The sequence below is a fragment of the Neopelma chrysocephalum genome, unplaced genomic scaffold (genome assembly GCF_003984885.1).
Source record: "Neopelma chrysocephalum unplaced genomic scaffold, ASM398488v2 Primary Assembly neopelma1_74, whole genome shotgun sequence".
NCBI lineage: Eukaryota > Metazoa > Chordata > Aves > Passeriformes > Pipridae > Neopelma > Neopelma chrysocephalum.
Window position 1 is genome coordinate 7,291,108 of NW_020897735.1, and position 16,192 is coordinate 7,307,299.

The window sequence follows — 16,192 nt, forward strand, 5'->3', positions numbered from 1 at the left end:
AATTCTGGAGAGATATCTGAGGGATAGATTTTGGGGTTTTGAGTAATCTCGTGCTCTGAAGTCACTCTCAGCGGGTGGTATTAATATTGTAAACAGATGGTGGGTGCCTCGATTGAAAAATACCTGTGAACTTGGTGGTACAAGTTTTTAAAGCATTCCTTTCAAAGTTATCCTATAGATTTCCACTAAGCATTTATAATCTGGAGGGGGGGGAAGAAAAAACCCAGCTGTTCAGTGACCACTCTATAAAGGTCTGGATGTAAAAGCAGTGACAACACAGCACATGGTGATTGTGGGGCCTCTATTCTTAGGGCTCAAGGCTGTAATTTGTGCAGAGCACGACATAAATGCTGATTTTAAGCTACCAAATGAGGAGTTTGAAGGCAGAAATCACAGAGGGACGGGCTGCTGTGTGGTCATAGAGGAAAAAAATAGCTCCAAGGGTTTGATCCTGGTGTGTTTGAAGAGGCAGTAACAATTACAAGCGTGTTGTGCAGATGGATCAGCCACTTTCCTTGGATAAAGGCTCCTCTGAGGTTGCCTGGGTGGCAGTGCCAGTCTGAGCATGGCCAGCATCTGATGGCAGGTATCAACAAACCCTTGGGCTCTGCTGTGTCCCATGAAATTCCTCTGGGAAGGGCAGCTGGCTGAGCTGAGACCTGGAGCTGCTCACTTTCCTTCTCCGTTCTTCTTGTGTCTGGAAAATTGAGGAGAAGAGGGTGTTTTCCATGTCTGGGAATGGATGCAAGAAAACCTGCTTATTTTGTGGTGTTTCAGCTTCGTCTTTTCGCAGTCGCTGCGGGAATTGGGAATCTCAGGGATGCTTTGAGATTAGTCAGGTCTAGATTCCTTCTAATTTGTGTCTCGTGGTTGCTTCAGCTTATGGCAGGAACATTAAAGAGATGAGTTCTGTGCATGCCTGCTTCTGCAGGGATGTGAACTCACAGCAGAGCCTCCCCAGACAATGCACTTGGATGATGGATTTTACTGAGCTGTCTGTTTCCATGACATTTAGAGCACTTTAATTATCTCGAGCCTTTTTTCCTTCTGTCAAAAGTGATTGAAATCAGGTATCAGATCCAAGAGATATTGGGATAGACAGACACACCTGTGGCTGCACAAAGAGATCACACAGGACTTGCTTTTGGGGGGAAAACAGCCAAAAAAGTGCATTGCTGTCCTAATGAGTTCGTTAGAGGAGAATGCTTCCTCGTGTGTTAGCTTAAACCTTCAAATTAAATAACTCTCCATGTGGTTGCTGGTATCCATGGGGTGAATATTTAGGTAGTAGCAGTTGTAATCACAGAGTTGTGTTGTTCCTCTGGTGAAGGTGTTTCCCTCTGGCATGTGCCTACAACAGCTCTTCTCCAAATATTTCCTCTCCCTACAGGGAGAGATCCAGTTCCTTGTGCTGGCAAAAAATGCAAGAACTGGTTCTGACTGGAGGCCACAGTTAAGATCCCCATCCACAGAGCAGGTCTGCTAAGGACCTACACCAGGTCTGACCTGAACATCTCACACATTCCCTGGGAGCTGGTGGGAGTGTGCCAAGCCCTCCTGCCAAGCTGGCCCTGCCTGCAGAGTCTCAACCTGCTTTTCTCTCATTCCAGCTCTTCTCAGAATTGAGTTTCCTACTTTTCAGTCAAAACTGGAGAGGGGAAAAGAAAGTCAGACTATTTACCATGTTCATGGGAGTTTTGGAGCAGCCAAAAAAAACTGAGTCACCTTGGAAGGGTTCTCTGCAGTCAGGTTTTTTACCTTTTTTTTTTTTAATTTTCCCCTGAAATAGAAGGGACACCTTTGCCCAGCCAGCAACTCAAAAATAAGCCAGCAGAGGAGTTATTCCTTCCAGTCAAGCCTGGTTAGTAGCATGTTCTAGATAGATCCATTGCAAAGTTTCCATCCCGTGGGTGTGAGAACCTCTGGTGGCTCAGCCCCAGCGAGCCAAGGAGCTCCTGTCCTATTTCCTGCTCCTGGGGAAGGTGTCACTGCAGGAGACCTGTAAATGGTTTCTCAAGAGAAGAGTTGTCAGCTGAGGATGGTCCCTGCTGTAGGTGATGCAATTCTTTATAGAATCATAGAATGGTTTGGGTTGGAAGGGACCTGGATGATCATCTGGTTCCAACCCCCTGCCCTGGACAAGGACACCTTCCTCTAGACCAGGTTGCTCTAAACCCTGGCCAGCAGTTCTTCATCCTCACAAGATGTCACATTGACATCTGTAATGTTTATCAGCAAGCAGGGGACATGCAGGTATAGGCAGCTACATATGTGTATGTGTACATATATAAAACATCTCTTATGGGTAACCCTACCATGCAGCTGCTGCTTTAGAGAGAAAATATTTACTTCAGCGTGATGAAATTTGAACTAAAAGTCATGCAGTTTAATAAAAACCTGTGGTTCAGATTCCTTGTTCTTCACATATGTTTCTAATCTGCTGGGGGGGGGGTCAGACCATCTGCTCAGAGCACACAATTAAAAGCAAAAGTTTAAAAATACTCATTTTGCAAATATAAAGACTCGCCTTACAATAGGCAAGTGAAATTTGAGAGTAATGTTCTCTCTTTATTGGGGTGGAAAGAGGTGGGACTGTCAGGGGGTTCTTCTTTTCTTTCTTTCTTTTTTGTTCCCCCTTTAAAAACCTGAACTGTGCTATTATTTTTCCCCTCTTTGCAAAATAGCTGCAGAAACCTCTCATATTATTTTTGCCTGTGTTACCACAGTGCTTGGCCAGGCTATAGAGAAGGAGAGAATATAAAGCAGCCTTTTGTCACAGCAGCCTGTGCAGCCCCTCTCCCAGTCCGTCTGTCCTTCCAGGCTGGGGCCGCAGGGCAGGGAGAGCCATTCAGCCCCATCCTGCTTTTCACGTCCATAACTGATTGTTTTGCACCCAAAAATCCTCATAGATGGATTGTGGTTTGTTCAACAGACATAAATATGTAAAAATAGCCAGCAGAGTGTCTGAGCATGACGGGTGTTGATTTAAGGATATCTGTCTCTGGGTGTTTTCAGCAGGTCTTTGTATTTGCTTTGTTTTTTTAAGGCACCTTGGCTGCCTTTTCCCTTTCCTGCAGTCCCAGCTTTTTGGCTGCTTTGCCCTGGACATACCTTTCTGTCCCACAGAAGAGGCTGTGGTGTTTGTGCTCGCTCAAAAGAGGAGGAATGCAGACAAATCCATGGGCAGCAGTGGTTCTAAGAGGGACCTGGGTGAGCAGGGAGCTTGAAGTGGAAGGGAAAATCAGAGCTTGCAAATATTTTGTTCCAAAGGACTCCAGTGTGTGGTGATGATGATGATGATGCCACCATGCTCAGGGTGGCTGATGTCAGGCTGCCTGCAGGGAGATGTGAGGATAAACAGAAGCTGAGCAGTCATTTCTCCTCTGGGTGGGTCCTGTTCCCTGGGGTAATGAGCTGCAGCAGATATTGGAAGTGTTTGCTCTGCAGTGGAGCACACGGCCCGTGTCTGGGGTTTTGCAGCTCCAGACATGAGTCAAGGGGAAGCTGGACACATCCCGGGATATGTGGGTGTGAGGAACACTGCCTGACCCGGGATGCTCCTCGTTGTAAGGACAGGAGACTTAAACCACAGTCCAGTTTTTCCTGGTTCGTTTTTTTTTCATTCTTCCTTAGCTTAAATTTTCCCATTTTCTGGAGAAAATCTCCCTTGACACCAGCACCTGTGGCTCTGATGCAGCCTGGCACTGCCCCATCCATGCCAGGCTGGAGGGACTGCGTGGGGCAGACCTGCACTTCCCCCAGTGCCTTTTCCAGCTTGGAAGCAAAACCCCTGGAGAAATGCATTGCTAGGATGGCCTTGCAGTAAATACTTTGTAGGTCTGATGCCTTCTGTGCTTCTGCCAACACCACCTGCTTTCTGAGCTGCCTCTGTCCTAAGGATTGTTTGTCTCTGCCCTGTGTCCCCGAAGTTGCTGGATCCTAATTAAGTGGCAGGTTGCTAATTTGCCTTAGCTGGGTTTTTCCACTCATTTGGTAAGTTCTTGAACAAAAACTGTCCTCCAAGGTCTAGGCACTGGCATTTAGCTAGGGAAGATGGATTGTCCACTGGAAGCAACGCTCATTTATGGATCTCAGTGGGAGACACAGGGTGAGCCTCTGTGATGTGCGTGTGATGCTTCATCTGAGCACTGCAGCCCCTCAGTCAGGCAGGGCCAAGGTTGACTAAGGTGAAATACAATTATCTCAAAGCATAAAGCAGCCCCAGAGCTTTTGGGGATCTTTAAACTGGTGATTAGATGTGTCTTCTGAAAGGTTGGAGGCTTCAATTAGGCGAAGTGCCTGGGGATGAATCAGCATTGGCAGTGAAGGGATGGGGAGCTGGGGCAGGGAGAACGTGTGGGGAATTTGGAGCTTGGCTTGGGCTCTTGCCCCATCATTAAATGTCCATTTGAGCTTGGTCAGGTTTTTGCATTCTGTCCCTTTTCTGTTTTCTCCATGGCATCGCTGGTCCCTGCACGAGAAGCTCTCAGGGCAGGATGTGACGTGAAGTGGAGCAGGGTGGCAGAGGGCTGAGGAAGGGGTGGCTTTAGAGCTGTTACAGGGACTGCAGGGAGCAAAGGGGCTCTGGGCTGTCAGGATTTGGTGAGGATTCCAGGGAAAGTGGCAGGAAGAAGTCAAACCCATGATTAGTGGGTTTGACAGACTCAGCCACTCAGAAAGGCAAGAAAACCTTTCCTCCGTTGAGGATGGGAAGCTGGAGCAGTGGCTGGATCCTGTAAAGCACTGCTGTGTAAATAATCCATACTGCTGGGGAATACTGTGTGTGTTGTCTTTGGGAATTAGCTCTGTGTTCACAAACAAAGAAGGACTTGGGCATAAGCTCTGGCTTCACTTTTGCTCCAGTGAGTGCAGAGGGTGCTCGGTGTCGTGCCGGTGGCTGTGGCTGCTGCTGGGGAATGTTTGCATTAGGGCAGGGGGTTATTTACAGTGGGGTTATCAGGGCTGGGTGGGAAGTAGACACCTGGAAATAGACCCTGTACTAGTGTCTTCTGCTCTGCTAATGACTCGAGTCCTTGACTGGTATTTGGGTACTGGCAGGGCGACAGCTTCTTCAGGAGAGCTTTCCAGAATTAGCAGAGCCATCTGGCTTTTGTTCTCCTCTCAGGGAATTGCCTGTCCTTCCCTTCCAATAAGGAGTCCTTGCTAAACTGCTCCACAGTTGTGTTGTGATATCACACAGACAGACCTACAGCATGCTGTGGTCTCTGCAAGCACGGAGGAAATGCAGCCCTTTGCTCCAAAAAACCTCCTAATTTTAAGAAACAGCCATGAGGGTGCTGACGCAGGGATCCAGCAGTTATGGATGGAGGAAGCATGATGTGGTGTTGCCCAACTCTGTTTCCATCTGTTGGAGCAGGGCTGGGTGTTGGGGACAGCTTGGAGATTCCCAGGGTTGGGGGAAGAGGAGGAGGGGACAGCACTTCCCTGCCTCACTCCTTCAAATCCAGCAGCTGGGACCAGCAGCGATTTAGTGCATTCTCATTTGATAGGAAATTGGGTTCCTCCCTGGGATTGTAAAATAAAAAGGTTGAAAAATTACTGGGGAGGTTAATTACCACTGAGCCAAAGGGCTTATTTTCTTCTTGTTGCTGTGGTCAGGGAAAGAGGCTTGTGTGTTGTCCAAATAATTACTGTGTGTTCTGCAAGTCTAATATCAGAAATGCTCGTGGCTGATGCGGGGGTGGGGATGCAGGACTGGGCTGATGTGTTGTGAGAGGGGGTTTCTTGGGGTCCCCAGATGGAGATCCATGGGAAAGAGAAACTTTTATCAGCCTTTGCTCGAGAGGGTTTTTCTTTGAAGCCGTATTTAGTTCTAGTGAAACTCCTATCCCTGTTCTGCTTAATTAAACCTGTTTTTGCTAAAGAAGGCTCAGAAGAGGCTCCTCTCTGAGTGCCAAAAGCCAGCAGGAGCTGTTCTTGTGGTAACTGGAGCCCAGGAGGGGAAATAGCAGAGGCCTCACAGCCGATCCCGCAGCCCCTCTGTGCGGGATGGGGACACAAACATCCGGCTGGACTCCTCCAAACCACCGAGGATTCGGAGCTGACTCATGACTGCATCTGAGTCAAGCCTTTTTTTTTGTTATTTAGCCAGTCTTAGAACAATTGCCTTCTCATTTTGGAGTGCAAAACTACCGTTCCTCTTTGTGGCTGGACAGCAAGAGGGGCTCGGGCTGCAGGTACAGGGACTGGTGGGCACTGATGAGGCTTCATTTGACCCCAGTGCTGCAGTTGGGCTTCTTTTTCTGGAGCAGCTGTGTTTTAATGAGGGATTCTGGGATGAAGCCAGTACAGCAAAGGATGCAGAGATGCTCTGAGCATTTAAAATACCTCTGATTATTGGGATCTCACTATGACAGAACTGGGAGCACAGTGAGTCCTGGGTCCCCCCTTGTTTTCCTTCTTCCCTGAAGTCTCCAACACCACTTTTACTCCAACCTGCTTGGAGCCCTGGAGCAGGGCAGCTGCTGTGTCCATAGCAGTGAGCATCCCTGGGCAAGTGCTGATGACTGGTTTTATCAAGTGGAACATCTGAGGGCTGGCAGGCTGTCTCTGAGACAGGGATTAGGTTTTTTTGGAAGCTCTCTAAGCTTTCACTTCATCACAGAGCTGCATTGAACCTCTGCCACTCTTCAGCCTGGGTTTGGGTTTATGGAACCAGTGAGTTTGTTATAATAAAACTCAGCAATATCTCAGTTACTTCCAATAATTTTGTAGATTTTTTTTGATACAATGGTAGATCCCAGGCCTGTGTTTATCCAATTTAAATGCAGGAGTTTAGAAAAGCACATCAAGCTGCTTTTATTCTTGGGGATGCCATCTATCAGACTTTTGGGTAATGCACTAAACCAACAGTCCAGTTAATTATCAGTGCATTGCAGTGAGAGCCCTGAAGAATCCCAGTATTTATGGAACTGCTGCCAATGCCAGATGAAGTCACTCTGATTATCCAGGCCAGCTGTTTTTTTGTTGGGGTTTTTTGTGTTGTTTTGTTTTTTTTTGTTGAACCACAACGATTTCTCCAAGTTACTGAAGTTGATGTCATTGGAATTGATGTGACATTTTTTGCACGCATATAGAATAAGTGTTAAAAAATGCTCCAGAAAGAGCTTTTCCAGTCTTGTCTGGGAGCTGGCTGGGGAGTTGAATTAAACTGGCTTGATGGAACTTAATCCATAAAGCAAATGAGTCATCAGGCATAAATGGCTTTACCATAAATGTCAGACAGATTCTTACTGGTCCTGACAGTCAGCACTTACATCTGTTTGGTGGAGCAAATAAAAGCCTCACAGTTCACAATCATTTTCATAAATGTGCTGTCCTGCCTCTTACTCTTCACAAGAAGCTCTAGGAATAAAGGTCGAAATGTGATTTATTCCAATTTTTTAAAAGCTAGCTCTTCTGATGGATGAAATAGTGGTTATTTTCAGGCAAAGAAAAAAAAATCCGATCTTTTTATTCCCCACTTGAAATTTTTTGTCGAACCAGCAAAGCACAGCTGTGGTTTGTACACGGGTACAGGGACTGATGGGGATGATGAGGCTTTGTCTGACCCCATTGCTGCAGCTTGGCTTCTTTTCTGGAGCAGCTGAGTTTTAAAAAGGGCCTCTGGGATGATGCTCAGAGGTGCTCTGAGCACTTATCCTACCTCTGACTTTTGGGGTCTCACTGTGCTGACAGAGGAGGGGGCTCAGGCCACAACTGTGCATTGCCTCTGCACACTACAAACTACCCCAGTTACTGGAGGACTTTCTTGAGCCCTGAGTGCCCAGACGTGCCCAAAAGAGGACTTGTGCCAACTCATTCATGTGCCAAGAGAGAACTTTACCCACTGTCTTGTGCGGGTGGCTGAGGGTGAAGGACACTGTGCTGGCGACTTCTCCTTCAAAGCAACACCAGAGTATTAGTGACCAGAGAGTCAGATCCCTCTTTGCTTGAAAATAAGGCTTAAAATGATTTGGTTGGTAAAGTCTTTAATTTACTTTATTGGTGCAGTTGTAAGTTCTCTCTCTTACAAAGGCTCCCTGGAAAACCCTCTGGCGCTGTGTGTGTGCGTGTGAATTAACGGTATCTTCGTTATCTCCGCCGCAAAAAGCAGATGCTGACGTGGGAAGGAGACAGCCTTTGGGTGGTTTGTGTAACCATAACAGGGGAACAAATAGACACTTGAGGGAGGAAGGGGAGCAGGGGGCTGGCTGCCCCTTTGTCAGCCTGGGCCGGGGCAGAGAGCTCCTGGTGCAATTTATTAGCGGCAACACACTCGAGAGGACACAAAGGGCTCGCGACCCTCCCAGCACGGCTCGCTCCAGTGCAGGGCGGCTTTTTAAATCAAAGAAATGGGGCTCTTGACAGCACAGCTTTGTGCATCTTTTGTGAAGTTCAGATAGTGGGGCTTTTTATTGCAGGCTAAATTAGCCCATTTTATTGTTTTGCACCGAGGGATGAGGTCAATTGACTGGGAATCTCACTAACAAGGTTTTTACTCCTGTCTGCTTTTTACAAGTGTTAACACGGGGTATCCACCAGTGCTGTGCACTTGCTGTTAATGAAACAAAGATGAATGGTCTGGTGACCCCCTGAGCTCTCCTCCTTCCCCCACCACTGAGCTGCTCAGCCCATGTCACTGTGCTGGCGCTCGGGTGCTCCCTGGGGCTCTCATTCCCCCAAAATCGGGCGCCTCGTTTTTTCCTTGATTTTCACGCTGCCACTGGAACAACGAGAAAAGGATGAACTTTGGGCAGGGTGATTGATTGGGTTTGAAAAGGAAATGGGAAAGTAGTGGCCGTGTGGAATGATGCTCGTGAAGCGTGGTGAGCTCTGAAGGAGCTGTCTGAGGCAGCTCACGCTTTTTCCTGGCACTCTCTGCATTCCAAATTTATTCAGTTACGCACTGATTCTCTCAGGTTCTTGACCCAAAACGAGCAGGAAGCTTCCCCTGTTCATCCTCCCCTGCTCACTCATCAGCAACTGCTGGATCAACACTGTCCCTTGGTGTGTTGAGTGAGTTTGGGGTTTCTGCCATGGCCCTGAGACTGGAGCCTGTGGCTCCTGGGACTTGCAGGTGTTTTTTTGCCATGTACTCAAAGGCATTGCCTTTGGGGGGCCATCAGAGCCAGAGGATGCTCAGCTCCTGCAGGGAATCAAGCCAGGATTTCTTCTCAGGAACTGCCATCAGCTGAGACTAAAAGTAAACTCAGCTTTAACAGATTCTCTTCTGCTTAACCTTTTGCACTGTCTTTAGCCAACATGCCTTTCCTTGCTTTATCTGCTCCTTGAGGAAACACAGTTACAGTCCTGGTCACTTATATGATGCAGACTATCAGCTCTCCTTGAGGTGTAAATCCAACCTTATCAGGAAGAAAAAGCTTTTTCAGCCTTCCTTGCCTCTTGCAGACAAGTCCCAGGTCTGCTTTGTGGCTGCTTTATTTCAGCTTATCCCAACAGTGCCAGACACCTCCCATCATCCTGTGGAAAATGAGGAGCTTTAACCACCTGAGTGAGGGAAGGGCAGAAATGGCTTAACTCGGGTGTCAGTGAGGGCTGACTGAGGTTCCACGTGCAGAAATAGCAGCTGGAAGGGTCTTCACATCATCCACTTGAAACAAAAATCCTTGGCCAGGTTGGGCATCCCCTGCTGGAGGGAACTCCAAAGGAACAGCCTGTTTTGCTGCTCTGAACTGCCTTGGAAGACCAGGGATGGTGATATTTGGTGTGAGGAGCCCCATGACACCCCCAGCTCCTGCCAGTCTCTGCTCAGGGCTGGGTGATGTCCTGTAGGTCACACCATGGCTGAGTTCCCCATGTGGGTCCCATTGGGAGGTGGTGACCAGAGCTGATTGGAAATGGGAAGTGTTTGACAAGGCAAAAACCTGGCATTTTCTGTTTTCCTAATACTCCATTTCTATTTTTTGGTGGTTACATTGAAAAAGAAAAAGCCAGAACATTAATGACAGAACTCTGCTCTATGAATTGAAAAAAAAAAAAAAGAAAAAGGGGGGAAGGGAAGATTTGTTTCTCTTTCTTAAAATGGAAAATTGAAAACCACTTTGCAGACGTTTCTGCTAATTTTCTGAAGGTTATTCACTGGAAACAATGACTAATGAGCTCAAACCAATTCTCAATTTTAGGGTTACTTGTGTAGCATCTGAAAGGTGCCCAGATGTTACAGTGAATTTCTGCAGAGAGGGATGTGATAACCTGGAATTTGGGGAAGGAAGCTCCATACAACTCTAAGCTGCTCCTTTCCCTCAGAGTCAGGCAGGTTGTGGCCAGGTCCACATGGTTCTTGCAACCTTCTTTCCTGGTGAATCTCTACCAAAAATGTGAACAGCACCTTTTTTTAGTGAAGTCAGTGGTCAATGTTCACGGGAGGCTGAGCTCCCCAGGACCCAGAGACACCCATGGCTGGACCATGCAGACCAAGGCAGACTTGGTCCATCATTTCAAAAGTAGCCTTTGGTTTTCCATGGGGATGTTTGCCAATCTGGCCAGGCTCCCTTTGGAGCTTCTGGTTCCTATTACATCCCCAAATCATCCTCCCAGTTTTGCTCTAATGCTCCTGCTTTTTCCCCTGATGTTTTAGCCATGCTTTTCTATTTTTAAACAAGAAATTTCCCCCCCCTAATTAAATACCAGCTCTAACCATCCAAGTAGCAAAGTCTTATGTAACTGTCTAAGTAAACTGGGGTGAATCAACAGAGTTTTGGTGTTATGGTTAAGCAGTGTGGTGGTTCTTCAGGAAACTACAGAGCAATTTCTGCTCTGACCTTGGGGGTGTGGCTGGAGCTTCATTTTCTCTGCAGCGAGTGCCCCATTAACCAGCCTTGGTGCCTAATGAGCTCCCTCTGCACCTGGTTTTTAGCAAGTCACTGCAACCCCCCTCCCTCTTGGTTCTTCTCTTGGATTAGCAGGTGCATTTCTAATCTCTTTCTGTGTCTGTTGCGGGTGGAAAATTGAGGTGAGGCAAGGTGTAGGAAGGAGGAGTGATGCCTTTTGTGAGGCCAACTGATGGTGCAGGAGAAGCAGAGAAGTTTTGAGGCCAATAAACAGCTTTTTGGACAGGACAGGGCAACTCTGGAGCCCTGTAGATCTGCACAGGACCAGATAGAAGGGATTTTTTTTTTTATTGCCCCCAGCTGATTTGGGGTGTGTAGAGCCCTTTTCTCTTATTTTTCCCCGCACCCACCTTACCTGGGGTTGGTGGTGCTGTTGTGCTATAGGTATGAGGGTGACCCCTCTGCAGATGTGCTTATCTTTCTGGGAGGTGCTTTTGGGACCAGGGATGAAGCACAGCAGCTTCACACCTCGTGGAGCAGCCAGAGATAAGTGGCTTCTTAACCCAGCCCTGGACACGGAGGGTTTTCACCTGGCTCATCTCAGGGGACGTGCCCATGTCAGGGAGGTGACTCTGCCAAGTGTTTTGCTTTTGATTTCTTGGTGTTGTTCGTGCCTTTGACTGTAGCATCGTGCTGGTGGCTCCATGTGCACCATCCATTCCCTGACCCTCTGTCCTCCCTTCCCTGCAGGGTGACATCCAGCAGCTCCTGATCGTGGCGGACCCCCGAGCAGCCCTGGATTACTGTGAACACTACAGCCCCGACTGTGACACCGCCATCCCCGACTCCCCCCAGTCCCAGGACCCCAACCAGGATGAATATGTAAGTGTCTCACAACTCTGGGGATGTTTTTTGGGGCAGCAGCATCTGGTTCCATGTCATGCTCACAAAGACATTCATCTTCCTCCTCAAGCTCAGCTTCCCCGCGACTCTTCTCTTAACATCCAAGACAGAGCTTGCTTTTAGGATTTGTAGGTTCTGGTCTTGGGTCTTGCCTTTGGAAGTTTTCCTTCCTTCTGCACTCCTCTGATTTCCAGAGGCTGTAATGAACGTTCACTTGGAGCTCAAAAACTTGCAGGAGAGACAACGTGAGCCGAGTGTGAAACATTGACCTTCCCTGGCAGGTCGAGTCCTGTCCAGAACAGGCACCTGTTTCTAAATTTCAAATTTTACTGTTGAACTTGTAAAAGGATTAAACAGTTCTTTTTCAACATTCTTTGAAACAACAGGTGTTAAAGGAGAGGGTAATATTTTTGCCCACGGATTTGTCACTTGAATTTCGTTTTGGCAGAAATGCTCCTGATTCATCCCCGTAAGCTGCTGTGCTCAATAGTTTTTCTACGAAGAATTAGCCTCAGGTCTTTTCTTAAAAAAAAGAAAACAAAGAAAAAAAGGCTGATGCGGGATACACTTTAATTTTTGCTGCCCAATTAAAAATGTCTGGGTGTGGCTGACTTCCAGAAGAGCATCACCTGAATTTTGACCTTGTTTGGGAGGTCTCAGGCTCAGCTCCCAGCAGTTGGTGGTGCCTGGCATCCTCAGCCACTTCTCAACAACTCTCTTGGTCTGATTTGCTTTCTGTTGGATGTCAGACCTGCGGGTTCCTGCCGAATTCCCACAAAGCTGTAATGCCCTCAGCTCTCTCAGTTTATCTTTGGGATTGAATTAATCCTGCACCTAAGCAGGGCTTTGGGGAGCAGCGCAATGCCCGTGGTGAGGCACAGCCAACCAGCGCTTCTGGAGAAACAATAAATAAGAGAAATAAACCAGACTCTGGTACGGTCGAAATACGTGGTAGTAGGAAAATAAAACTCTTCTTTTGGAGCCAGCAGTTCAACAAAAGCTGGCTTGTCTTGGGGCCGTGTTGCTCCACGTAAGAATAACTCTTCCACGCACCGCCGCCGGCTGCCAGTGAGAGCGTTGGGCTGGCGAGGAGATTCTCCATGCCCGGCTGTAACCAGCTGGTTTGTTTGGATTTCATTTTGAAGAATGACTGACGCCTTGTGGAACAGGCTGAAAATATCTGGTTTCCAGAGCCCTTCTGCCTGCAGGCTGTGGGTGGATGGGAAGTGACACGGATGCTGCCGGTGCAGTCGGATGAGTGGAAACAGCGTCGCGGCTCCAGTGCTTCCTTCCCCTCCCTCGGGATGTCAGATGGGTGACCTGGGAGGTCTCAGTAATCTGAGGTTAAAAAAAAAAAGAAATCATAGAATGGCTGGTTTGGGTTGGAAGGACCTTAAAGTCCTACCTAGTTCCAACCTCTTGCCATGGGCAGGGGCACCTTCCACTGGACCAGGTTGCTCCAAGCCTCATAAAACAGGGTCTTGAACACTGTCAGGGCTGCAGCAGGCACAGCTTCTCTGGGCAACCTGTGCCAGGGCCTCCCCACCCTCCCAGGGAAGAATTTCTCCCTAATATCTCACCTAACCCTGCCCTCTGTCAGTTTGAAGCCGTGATGCCTAAAGGAGCTGGCAGGAACATGCTGGGGTGCTCATTTTCTGCTTCTCATCTTCTCCCTGCAGTACACAGACGGGGAGGGAGAAGGTGACACCTACTACTATGAATACCCCTACTATGAAGATGTTGATGACTCTGTAAAACCAGAAGCCCCCACCACCAAACCTGGCCCTCCTGAGGTGGCTGCTGGAGAGAGACCCGAAACCAAGGAGGTACCGAGGAGGGGTCCTGGCAATGATGAGGTTGATAAACAGCATCTTTATAGAAGGGGAGGTGGAGGATGATGCAGAATCTTCTTGTATTATTTTTGTTTCTCTGATTCTGGTGTTTTATTTCTGCCACAGGATTATCCTGCTCCCACGGTGCCACCGGAGAGAGGGAACCCGGGGAAGCCACCGAAGGAGGACGGGACAGTGGATGATCCCCTTGTTGATGAGTACAACTATGAAACCATCAACGAGGAGTACTTCACACCCATGCCCTATGAAGACATCAACTACAACGAGGAAATAGATCCCCAGGGTGGCCTCACTGAAAACGCCGTGGAAGCCGAGCTCCCCACCAGCACCGTCATCACCTACAACGAGACCGATGTAATTTTAATGCATTTTGTTTGTTATTTCTGGTGTTTCTTGCATTTTGTTTGTTATTTCTGGTGTTTCTTGCATTTTGTTTGCTATTTCTGGTGTTTCTTAGCCCCTGAAAGCAAAGGAGACGCGAGCACCCAGATGGTAAAACCCCTAAGTGCCTTAGGCAGCTGCTGGAAGAGGAAGTTTCCTTGTAAAATATTTTCACTCCAGATATTTCAGGGTGGGGAACGCAGATACTTAGAGTTAAGGATTATTCCCCTGGAAAAATCTGTTCATGTTGACATCTGCATTTCCTTGTGTGAAGTGGTTTTCTGACAAAAAGAGAAATGAGGGTTGATGTTAAAATCTAACTAAAAGCAGTTTACTTCAAAGTTATTAATATAAATCCTTAAAATGTTGATTCGATGGAGAACATCAATATTTTTCATTTTGGCAGCCCTACTGAATAGCATCTTTGTTTTTCAGTTTGTTGCTTAAAAAAACCCAACATTTCAACACTGGGAAAAAAATTCAGTGATTTCAAACAACACCATTCACCCAGAACGAGCCCCTCTGTTCTGTGCACAGATCAGCTCAGAGATGAGATCAGTCCAGATCCCACAGCTGACGTTTCTGTTGGAGCATTTACACTTTTCTCTACCCATATTTTAATATGCTTCAACTGAAATATGTTGCACTTGAGACTCTCTTATCCCTGAGACTTGCCCAGTTCTCGCCTTTTATATGGATGCTTAAATAGATGAACGTTGGTCTGAGCCTTAGATGAGATGGAGATAAATTGTTGGGGAGCTGCAGAGCTGTAGAATTCACTGTGCAAGGAAATAATGGCACTAGATGAGGCAAATTCTTCATTAACCAGGAGTATCAGCAAGGAGAATTCATAGTGGGATAACGTGGAAGCGTTCAAGGCAAGGCTGGTTGGGGCTCTGAGCAACCTGCTCTGGTGGAAGGTGCCCCTGCCCCTGGAGTTGGAACTGGATGATCCTTAAGGTCCCTTCCAACCCACACCATTCCACGGTTCTATAAAATTGCCAAATCCCATCCCACCCCCCAGGAAGAGTTTGGTGGTGGTTTCTCAAGCGGAGAAGAATCACTTGGTTTGCGGGGATGTCAAAATTCCAGGTTTTCCGGGTGGCGCTGGAAGGTGGCAAAACAGACAGAGAGAGTTGGCCGAGACACTTGGAGTTGGAGCTGGAAGTTTGAATGAAAAGGTGTCGGGGAAAGTGTCCAAGCAAAGAGAGGAGCAGCTGGAGCGAGGCGGGCGTGGATCCAACCGCCCCGAGGGCTGGGGCGTGGGGAGATCTGCTCCAGCCAACTGGGGATGAAAAATGTGCTGGAGAAGGAGGTTGAGCAGCTAAAAAAGATACACAGAGGGAAACAGAAGAGGCTCCAGCGTATCGAGGGAGCGAGCGCCAACCTGAGGGAGCCCAGGGATGGGAAAGTTTTCTGTTTCCTGACGAAGAGCCAGAAATCTTTGGCCAAGATTGAACTTTCTAATAGAGGGGAATTAAAGATTGGAGAGCGTGACCTTCAAAAAAAAAAAAAAAAGGAGAGGAAGTAAGAGGCTCAAGGGCCACTTTACTGGTTAGGAAAAGGAAATAGAAGAGGAGGAGAGTTCAGGTAGGGAAACACATGGTGTGGCTTTCCGATGGGAAAGCTCAGCCAGGTCTTGGCAAAGCATCTGGCAGCTCCGAAGGAGCCGGTGTTTGGATGGGAAGGGCTGTAGGAATGCTCCTGGGTGGGATATTGCTCCAGTGGATCTTTCAGCTGATGGCCGGAGGAAAGGACACAACTCGCCTGGCTGAAGGAGATTCCCGTGCGCTGAGGCGAAGGTTAACATGGCATGACAGAGGGAAGACTCCCAAAAAGTGCCAGCCTGAGGGACAGATAGCCAAGAGGATATGGATTCCAGGTTTACACCTTGGAGTAGGAGCTAAGGGTCCTGTCTGCAGCCACAAACTCCTGGGGAAACCAAATCCTTTAGTCCAGCAGAATGGAAGTGGGGATTAGGATTGTACATATAATTCCCTTCCCAATACCTGTTATTAGGAACAGGGTTCCAGCAGGAATACAGCCTGCTAGAGTGGATGGAGAAGTTTATGTGCTCTTCAAAATAATTACATAAAAAACTCCTAAGTTTTTTGACTAGTTTAGGGAACAAAATAGTGCTCATGGTCATGAGTAAGTGTGGCACAATTTCAAGTTGTCCCAGGTTTCTTCCAGCAGTTGGAGACCCTGGACTGCTGCACAGGGATGCAGAGGTGGGCTGGGATTCTGGGCATTCCTCGTGGT

At 47.8% G+C, this 16,192-nt stretch overlaps 1 protein-coding gene across 2 annotated transcripts in view; it reads left to right on the forward strand.

The window, feature by feature from the left end:
• The window catches only part of COL5A1 (collagen type V alpha 1 chain), a 147,485-nt gene that overhangs the window by 53,507 nt on the left and 77,786 nt on the right, over window positions 1-16,192 (forward strand). For both annotated transcript variants that reach the window (XM_027687762.1, XM_027687763.1), the window contains exons 5-7: window positions 11,544-11,675; window positions 13,376-13,522; window positions 13,655-13,903. In XM_027687762.1, the coding sequence (XP_027543563.1) occupies window positions 11,544-11,675; window positions 13,376-13,522; window positions 13,655-13,903 (528 nt within the window). The remainder of the gene's footprint in view (window positions 1-11,543; window positions 11,676-13,375; window positions 13,523-13,654; window positions 13,904-16,192) is intronic.